General features: G+C 37.8%; 1 protein-coding gene and 1 pseudogene across 1 annotated transcript; one reads left to right on the plus strand and one right to left on the minus strand.

Annotated features, from left to right (window-relative positions):
- The first annotated feature begins 1,002 nt into the window (after positions 1–1,002).
- On the plus strand, positions 1,003–3,679 carry LOC122295395 (annotated as a pseudogene).
- Positions 3,680–6,653: 2,974 nt separating this feature from the next.
- LOC122296616 (cytochrome P450 81C13-like) lies at positions 6,654–9,299 on the minus strand. The gene is made up of 3 exons (XM_043106418.1): positions 9,090–9,299; positions 7,744–8,572; positions 6,654–7,322 (listed from the first exon to the last, which is right to left on the minus strand). Exons 1-3 carry the CDS (start codon positions 9,297–9,299, stop codon positions 6,703–6,705), a joined length of 1,659 nt encoding a protein of 552 aa, XP_042962352.1. The 3' UTR covers positions 6,654–6,702.
- Positions 9,300–10,224: the final 925 nt, after the last annotated feature.

Here is a 10,224-nt window from a genome sequence, read left to right on the forward strand (position 1 = left end):
AGCATTCCAACTTCACGATTCCCGCATTTCCATACGTGGAAGTCGGATGCGTCACATTTTGTAAACAGATTTTGTTTAAAAAATTTGCATTTGATTAAAACTAGAAAACCGGATCGGATCGAAACTGTTAAAACCGGAAGTACCGATTTAGGAGTTAACCGGTGTGTAATCGATTTTTAAAAATGTAAAACCTATATATACTGGGTCAATTTTAAATTTTGTCCAAAATTGGACCAGACCATACCGATTATACCCTTACTTTATGATGTAAAAATGATGATTATTTAAAATTTTAAAAATTATTACTATATTGTTGAAAGTTTAAAATTTGTAATTATCTTAGAGTTAAATGGATATTTTCATCCATTAACCGTTTTTTTAAATTCGAATTACGTTTTACATTATTCGAAAAAGAACGTTTGAGGAAAATCATTAAAACGTACTTTTTAGTTTATTTGGGATTAAAAATGTTTTAATAATGTAACACTCAAACAACTTAATTTTTATATTAATAAGCTTTTAAACCTATTTAAATACATTTTAAGACTATTACCACAACCCAAAATAGCCCTAAAGGGATGATCAAGACAAAAGGAAAAAACTCTTTCCACCTCGTATAATGATAGACTTACTACTTACTATTACTATTTTACTACTATTTTTATTTCATTTTATTTTCTTTTACTTAGTTGTTAAGGAAATGACTATTAGTGAAATTGTATATTTTTTTAATTTTATAATAAAAAAATAAAAATTTTAAATACACTATAAAAGTAGAATTAGTCTACATATAATCCTTAAATCGAGACTGTTTATACAAGCCCATACTATTATGAGTAAAAAAAATTAAAATTACAATAATATTCTTTGTATAATGATGATTTTCTTATTTTATACTCATTCATCAATAAGACTACATGTACAATCTTTCACTCGTGATTACACATAGAATTTCTCATAAAAGTAATATATGGATGGTGACTTTCGTTATCCTTCCACTCAGCTCGAAATCATTTTCAAGCACAAGAAGAGAATGACTGGCTGAGTTTTTCTGGTTGACTGAAGACAATGAGTGTGAGGACAAACAGTACTAATCTCTCTCGCTTCAACCTCAGTTCAGTATCAAGATAATCCCTCTCCCCTCCCTCGTTGATGAACCCCTTTGATTCCTTGGCAATGGAAAACTTGTACTTTTACATAGCTTTCTTCCTCTCCACCATATTCATCCTCAAACTTCTATACCGCCGCAACCACAATCTGCCGCCAAGTCCATTTTCTCTTCCATTAATCGGCCATTTCCACCTTCTTAAACAACCCATCTACCAAGCACTGCAGACCCTATCGTTGCAATATGGTCCAATCCTATCTCTGAAATTGGGTTCCCGATCTGTCCTTGTCGTATCTTCTGCCTCTGCCGTTGAAGAGTGTTTCACCAAGAATGACATAATATTTGCAAATCGTCCCAACACCATGGCGGGCGAACATTTTACTTACAATTTCACCAATCCAGTTTGGGCTCCATATGGCCACTTGTGGAAGAACCTTCGACGCCTGTTGAACCTTGAGATCTTCTCAAATAACAGCCTCCAAAAATTTTCCATCATTCGACAGGAAGAAGTTTACTCCCTTATTCGCCAATTGTTCAAAGTGTCAAATGGAGAAGAACCCCAAAAAGTGGAGTTTCGGTATCTGTGCTCTCTTCTGACGTTCAATATAATGATGAGGATACTCACTGGAAAGCCATGCGTTGGAGAGGAGGCTGCAATCACGGATGCGGGAAAGAAACATCTCCAAGATATGAAGGATACTTACTTTGCAAGCTTGTCAATGAATGCATGCGATTTCTTTCCGGTTTTGAGGTGGGTTGGTTACAAAGGGATAGAGAAAGCCATGTTTGAGGGGGAGGAGGGATGAGTGGCTGAGGGGTTTGATACAAGAGATTAAGCAGGAGAAAACCAGTTCTTTGAATACCACTACCGTAACGGACGAGGAAAAGAAGAAGACTCTGATTGAAACTTTGCTGTCTGTTCATGAATCAGATCCTGAATTCTGTACAGATGATGTCGTCAAAAGCATCATCTTGGTAAGTAATCATAAAAACCTTTTCCATTACTTCATAATTGTGTTTCTAATTACTCCTTTGCTCTCAAGGTGGTTTTTAAATTATTTAATAAAAAGCACTCTGTTTGTTGCTTCATCATTTTCCCCTGAAACTTCACTATCCTCTGCTTTAATCTCAAACTTTTCAAGTATCTGTCAAGTATCATGACAGAATCTAAGCCCCAGCTTTCGGAGTACATCATCCCCCTCACTTGAACGTTAAGATTTGATTTATAAAATTTAAATTTTAAAATTTATTTTACAAATAAAATTATGATATATAAGCAATTTAGTAGGTGTGTTCTACATATGGAGTTTAGAATAGTATTTTTCTTGGCATAAAGCTGCTCTAATTCTAAATCCATTTGCTTTAAAGACATTTATTGTCTTTATTTGTATAGATCTAAATTGGAATCTATTTGGTGAGATAAAAAGATCGATATATATGGATTGTCTTTCTTTATTTTCAATCCTATTCTCTTCTCTGTCCTGTTTAGTGAAGAAACTACAGAGCAAACCTTTCAAAGTCCCTGTCGAACACCATGTTGCCATGCATTTTTACAGGAAAGTTTCAAAACTCCAAGCATCTTCTTTACATATGAAGTTTGGAAAGTCTAAATTATTGTTTCCTGTTCATGTATCCATACAAAGTATAGAACAGGGTATCCCTCATTCCCAAGATTCCTTTGTAATTTCTATCGCTAAGATTTTGTTTTCTGGAGATGTAACTTTTAGCTTTGCGGTGCTGCCTTTGATGTACTTGAACTACTTTCTAACATCGAGAAAGCAAGGGTGGGTGATTAGAATTTTACTTTTACTCTAACGTTACTGGAGCTTTTAATCTTTCAGATGATGTTTCTTGCGGGAACGGATACAACAGCAACAGCCATGGAATGGGCAATGGCACTTCTGCTGAATCATCCCAAGGTACTGCAGAAGCTTAAAGCAGAGATTGACGACCAGGCTGGACATGAGCGCTTGTTAAATGACTCAGATCTTTCCAAGCTTCCTTATCTTCGTTGTGTCGTCAATGAGACTCTCAGACTCTATCCACCAATTCCACTTCTATTGCCTCATTTTTCTGCAGAAGGTTGTACTGTGGGGGGATTTCAGATATCCCGAGGGACGATTTTGGTCGTGAATGCATGGCTCATAAATAGAGATCCCAAACTCTGGGAGGAGCCCGAAAGGTTCAAGCCAGAGAGATTTGAAGGAATATTCCTAGGAGAAAGAGAGACTTTCAAATTCATCCCGTTCGGAGCAGGGAGGAGAGCCTGCCCCGGTTCCGGCATGGCCCTGAGAACAATTTCTTTGGCATTGGGTGCACTCATTCAGTGCTTTGACTGGGAAAGGCTTGACAAAGAGATGGTGGACATGAGCTCTGTTTCAGGGTTTGTTCTGTCGAAGGCTAAGCCTTTGGAGGCTGTATGTAGTCCAGGCCGGTCCACCAAAGACATGCTATCTCAACTTTGATTACCGAATGGCAGGGCTACATGTGATGACCCGTTTTTGAGTGTATTTTTGTTGAAATAATTGTTTTTATTTTAATTAATATATTAGTTTAATTATTTTAATTTAATTGCGTTTTAAAATTTGATTTTTTAATTTATTTGATGTTGTGTTTTATTTCTTTTAGATGTTTTGTAGTTTTTAATTCCTTTTCGGCGGTTTGTTTTGTTTTCCCGGAGTGAGGATTGGACCTCATTTCTTTTTACATCTTTTTCCTTTTTCTCTTTTTTCCTTCTTTTCTTTTTCCCTTCTTTTCTTTTTTCTTTCTTTTCTTTTTTTTTTTTCTTTTTCCTCTTCCCGCTCGAGCACCCCCCCGATCTCTCTCTTCTCTCTCCTCACCCACGGCCGGAATCTTCTTCAGCCCAGACCGCCGCCGTCCGGCTACCATTTGGCTCACCGCCGGTCTCGTTCGAACCCCCTCCCTCCGACGCACCTTCCCACCAAATATCTCCCCCATCCGGCCCGCCGTTTGGCTGGAAAAGCTCCTCAAAGCCCGCACGGTTTTCAGCTCGATCCGCCACCGTCGCTCCACCTCCGGCCACCATTTCTTCACCACTTCATCACCGGTCCCTTGCCGTCCTAACCCACCCATTTTCGGCCTCCAACGACCACCGGAACAGCTCCTACGAGCTTGATCTCCGATTTGCGTCTTCCGGCCTATTTCTGGCATTTTCGCCGCCACCCACGGCCAACCACCACTTCCAATAGCTTCACAACCATCCTTAGACCATTCCCTATCAATCCCAAGCTCTAGTTTGTCCCCGTTCAAAAGTGAGTTTTTCACAACCCACGGCCATAGTGGATTTTCACTGTGACGTTGCTTTTCCGGCGTCGTTTGCAACGCCGCGTGTTTTCTAAAATTGCCATATAGCGCTGTAAGTATTTTCCAAGCCCTATTTTCAGATTTAAATATATATTGCTCTTTCAATTAATTAATCTGCTGGTTGGTTGATTCCGGACTGAGTCCGAGGAGTTCGGGGGTCGGATGGATGGAGGACGGAGTTGCTTGATTTATTGTTTTATGATTGGTTGTTTGTTTTGTGCGTTGATAATTGCATTTGCATGGGGCATGCACGGGTATTTTATTTATTTGAGAAACCCTGTTTTGCTGGCGTGATTGGATTTTCGGGTGCGTGTGTCTCACGAGCCCAAGCCGGAATGGGTTATTATCTCGGTGGAGCTCCTCTGGTCACTCGGGAGTGGATAATACTGAGTGACGTCCCCTGAGTTGTCGCTGGGCGACGACGGGAGCGGGGCTAGAGGATGGCCCGGCCAGGTACACGGAGGGCTCGAGTCTGGGCATCGCTCTACTCACCGACTCCGTGGCCCTTCGCTGGCGAGGGCTAGAGGATGGCCTGGCCAGGTACGCGCGGGGCGAGAGTCTGGGCATCGCTCGTTTAGGTGTCACATGCGTAGTCGTTACCTGCGGTGTGGCACAGAGCCAGGGTGTGCGGATGATCTCTAGGGGAGATCATGGTGCATGCATAACCGGTTTGTTTTTATGGTTTTCGGATGCGGGCAATTTTCTGGGAAAATGACGAGTTTTGGTTTTGAGGCTTTTGGTCCATTTTTTGGGAAAATGGTGGTTTGGGCCATTATCTGGGATAATGGCAAGGCGTGTTTTTTTGAATATGTTTTTATTGGGCCAAATGGGTTTTGGCATGCGTGCGTGCAAAATGAGGTTTTGCGGGGCATGTGCATTGGTTTTTCTTGCATCCATGTTGATTGAGTTCTATGTGTTTTTATCTGGTGGTGTTTGGGTTTTACTTACCTGCGGTACCATTTTTAGTTTCGTAGCTTTTGGTGCAGAGTTCGAGAAGGAGGAGGAGGAGGCTGAGCCCGAGGATGCGGCTCCGCCGGGTTGCTGATGCTATGTTTTACATTTGTTTAAAACTGTATTTGTGTTTTTGTAATAATTTTATCTATGTACGTTTTAAACAGCTTGTATTACGTTAAGAAAATTCTGGTACTTTAAAAACAAAGATAATGTAGTACTCACATTCTATGATCATGTCATGTAGTTAAAATTGTCGTTAAAAATATTAATCTTCATTGACCTGACATTTTATAATAGAATATGAATATGAGTACTCTTTTCTTTTTACACAATGGATAGGGGTTTTAAATTCTAAATTTTCATTTAGAAAATTGAATTATATCTCATCATGTCATGAAATAAATACTCTATTTCTGCACTCAAGGCTACTTCAGAATTATTTATTTGCTTGAAATTGGAAATTTAAATTTAAATTTGGAACACATCAGTGGCCTTTTTTCAATCGGTCATCCCGGCCTCAGCATTCACCCACCACGCACTCAACAAGCCCGGCCCCATGCAGACCCACTTCGATTCCCAGACGAATAAACCCACAAATGGCAGCCATTAATTATTAAAATTCTGATACTACCACAAAGTGCAACGAAATGCCACCTCCTGTTGCAGACAATGAAACTTCAAAATTCTAAAAACCAAACACCTATCTCTATCAAACGTACCATATGACAAGGAAGAATTGATGGGGTACATTTTTCTCAAAATTTTAAATAAAATATAAAAAATAACTCAACTTTTTTAAATTTCAAAACAAAAATAATAATAAAATCTTATAAAATCATTACAATATTTTAATTTTATAATATCTTTATTCAACTTTCTTTTTATTTTTTCAAAAGAGAAATACTTTAGGTCCCGAATTCGAGATCCAAAACGTGTCTCGAAATTCTTTTTTTTTTCTTTAATGATTAAGAAAGTGTTTTTCAGTATGTTGTGAATTTTTTTTTTTTTTTAAACTTAAGAATATAAAAAAAATGAATAATTTTTGTTTTGTTTTTGTTTTTGCATTGTTCGGAGGCAATTCAGGCTATATCCCTTGGGTGATGTAGCATGACTCTTTCCAAAATCTCATAAAATATCATAACTCAAATATTATTATTAATATTTATAAACCATTTTAATACTATTCACAAATTTCTTATTTCATTTTATTCTCCAAACATCTAATTAGTTTTATTTTTTGAGTTGGAAGGTTGTAACAAAGGAACTCTACACAAAAGCTAAATAGTTTAAGCACAACTAATTACACGCAGAAGTAATCAATGGTGAGAGAGAAGGTTTTCCATGGAATGGCGGGGACTACAAAGAGCCTCTAAAGGCTTTGCCTTTGACACAAGATATCCTGAAGCTAGGTTCATGTCCACCATCTCCTCGTCAAGCCTTTCCCAGTCAAAGCACTGAATGAGTGCACCAAGGGCAAGTAAAATTACCCGTTGGCCCAAACCAGCACCGGGACATGCCCTCCTCCCAATCCCAAATGGAAAGAATCTGAAACCCTCTCTTTCTCCGCTAAATCCTTCAAATCTCTCTGGCTTAAAGCTGTTGGGCTCCTCCCATTGCTTGGGATCCCGATGCACAGCCCATGCATTCACAAATAGTGTTGTCCCTTTTGGTACTGTATAACCCCCAACGGTGCAATCTTCTGCAGAACAATGAGGTAATAAAAGTGGCGTTGGAGGATAGAGTCTAAGTGTCTCGTTGACCACAGAACGAAGATAGGGAAGCTTGTCAAGATCAGAGTCTTTCAGCAAGCGCCCATGCCCAACTTGGTTTACAATCTCCGCTTTAACCTTTTGCAATTCCTCTGGATGATTTAGCAAAAGTGACATTGCCCACTCCATGGTTGTAGCTGTTGTATCTGTTCCTGCGGTGAACATCACTTGAAGCATTAAATGTTCTAGCAAAGTTAGAAACCAGATCTAAGTAGTGCTTTAAAGGCCCTATCACAAGAAAATTTATTAATATACATGATCTAATTGATGCGTATATGTTTCTCACTAAAAACCTACGTGTTCTTTACCAAACTTGTAGATATTTTAGTCTATCAGTTAGAGGAGTTTTTAATATGAGGGCTTTAATATTTTCTTTACATAATTAGCTTATTGAAAATGCAACATGTTATGCGGTCGAAGATTTACTTCAGAAATGAAAAATACTCACTTATAACTATTTTACAACTTCTTTACAACTTTATATAAAATAAAGGATAATTTTGTAATATTAAGATTTATTTTTAATGGAGTGACATGATCGCACTAGTCATAAAGAAATTGTAAGGGTATCTCATTTTATATTATCACTCACCAGGATGATGCTTTTGACGAAAACATCGGAATAAAATTCACTTTCTGATTCATGAAGAGACAATAGAGATTCAATGAGAGTCCTCTTCTCATTTTCTGAATGACTGGTGTTCATTTGCTTTATCTCTTCGATCAAGTTGGTCAAAAATCTATCCCTCTTCCATTGCAACCCTACCATACTCTTTTCCAACCCTTTATAACCAACCCACCTCAAAATTGGAAAGTGATCACATATATTCATTGACAAAAATGCAAAAATAATACTCTTCATATCTTTGAGCTGTTGCTTCCCCAGATCAGTGCTTGCAGCTTCCTCTCCAACACATGGCTTTCCAGTGACCATTCTCATGATAACATTGAACATTAGAAGTGAAGGAAAATACCTGAACTCTACTTTTTTTGGATCTACTTTCGAGACTTTGAATACCATGCGAAGAAGGGAGTAAACTTCTTCTTCCCTGATGTTGGAAACGTTTTGGAGGCTTTTCTTAGAGAAGATGATCTGGAGGTTGACGATGCGTCGGAGGTTCCTCCACAAGTGGCCATATGGAGTCCAAGCTAGAACAATTGAGTTGTAAGTCAAAATATCACCGGCCATGGTGCGGGGATGATTTGCAAATATGATGTCGTTCTTGCTTAAGCATTCTTCCACAGCCGAAGGAGAAGATACGACGAGTACAGGCCGAGAACCAAATTTAAGAAATAGGACAGGACCGTATTTCAAGGATAGGGTCTCTAGGCTTTTGAATACAGGTTGTTTAAGGAGGTGGAGGTGGCCAATTATTGGGAGAGAAAATGGACTTGGAGGAAATGGCCAATTATCGTTTTATAACCCTCATGAGTCATGAGGGATATCCTCTTGGGAAAATGACAACTACTCGCTGGTTGTGCCCCCATTTGATGGACGACTGGTGGTTATCCAAAAGAAAAGTTGTTGAAAGATCTTGCAAATGATACACTAGGGACACGTACGCTTATCGTTTGATCTTTTCGATATCTTGCAAATAATGGTCTTTTTTGTTATAAACTATCTTGAATTGTATAACCACATTTAGCTAGCCATTAAATACATAGTATTAGTCGTCAAATGTATAGTGCATAGTACTAGCATAGTGAGTTAGTCGTCAAATGCATAGTGCATAGTACTAGCATAGTGAGCTAGCCGTCAAATGCATAGTGCTAATCGTCAAAAGTATAGTCCTCTTTGTACTCTTATATATATCGTTGAATCCTTTAAAGAATTCATAAGTTTTCATAACCTCTCTGAACTCTATCTCTTTCTCTCTCCTTTTGAAAGTTTTATAACACGTTATGGCTCTCTCTTTTCAATGATTTTATAACACGTTATCAGCACGATTCTCGTGTTCTTCCTCGTCTCTCCCAACTTCATCTTCTTCCTCTGTCTCCAGAATATTTAGCCCATCTCTGAAGGCCAGTTTTTTTTGCCAGCAAGGCACACTAGTTTCCATGGCCATGTTCTTCGAGAGCTCGTCTCTGGACTTCACAAAATCACCGATATGATGCTGTCCATGGTACTCGGTTGAAAGATCCATGAGCATGTGATTCTTGTAATAAAAAATTCAAAGTTGGTGGGAAAGCGTTTGGTTTTTGTAAAAAGAAAGATAGATGAAGAGGACAAGTGGGTCCCATGGGAGTGGCAAGTTGTTGTTCCAGATTGATGCAAGCTGTCCAACTACTTTTATTATTCCAAGAAGGAACCAAACGACTATGAAGGTACACCTCAGTTTGATGTGATAATTGTAATTTCAGTTATTTCTTTAGAACTAACATTTCAGAAGATTATAAGCAAGGAAGATTGCTTAGGTGGCAACAATGGTTCAACCACTACAAATTCAAGGTAGAATTTATTGAAGGTACAGACAAATGTTTAGACGTGATGATAATATTAAATTTACATATCAGTTATATTTATGGTGAATTAAAATTTAGATAATTTACATTTTAGTTATATATGTGGTAAATTTTTATTCACATAGTTTATATATAAGTTTTATTTATTTATTTATACTTGTTATGAATTATTGATGATAAGATTCATCTTGGAATGGAAATGGAGCATTCCTGAAGGATCGCCCTAAATCAATAATAGCTTTTGAGTATCTCATAGTTTAAATAATTGATACTTGTACCAAAAGCTCATTATGATTTATGCACCTGAAGTTGCATAATTGAAATTGTGGAAAGAATATATATTTGAATGAACGTCTCGAATGTTCTCCTGAAGTAGCAATATCGAGTATGCTCCTGAAGTAGCGATATAAAATGCAAACGTTCACAATATATTCTAAATTTATATCTGGTCTTTCAGTGACTGAGCAAAATAATGAGCTTTTGATAAGAATTATTATTCACGTCTTACTAGATCTACATCATTCACTAAAGTGAATGATAATGAATTTATATCATTCTATTCCCTGAAGTGAAAAGAATGATGTATTTCATTCAAAGAAACTAAGA

Source organism: Carya illinoinensis, chromosome 15 (genome assembly GCF_018687715.1).
Source record: "Carya illinoinensis cultivar Pawnee chromosome 15, C.illinoinensisPawnee_v1, whole genome shotgun sequence".
NCBI classification, from domain to species: Eukaryota; Viridiplantae; Streptophyta; class Magnoliopsida; order Fagales; family Juglandaceae; genus Carya; species Carya illinoinensis.

Coding starts and splice junctions, on each gene's coding strand:
- LOC122296616 (XM_043106418.1), bottom strand. CDS start 9,299: ATGGATCTTTCAACCGAGTACCATGGACAGCATCATATCGGTGATTTT. Junction 8,573..9,089: donor ACGAGAATCGTGCTGATAAC/GTGTTATAAAAT, acceptor TGAGGGTTATAA/AACGATAATTGGCCATTTCC. Junction 7,323..7,743: donor CAAAAGCATCATCCTGGTGA/GTGATAATATAA, acceptor TAATGCTTCAAG/TGATGTTCACCGCAGGAACA.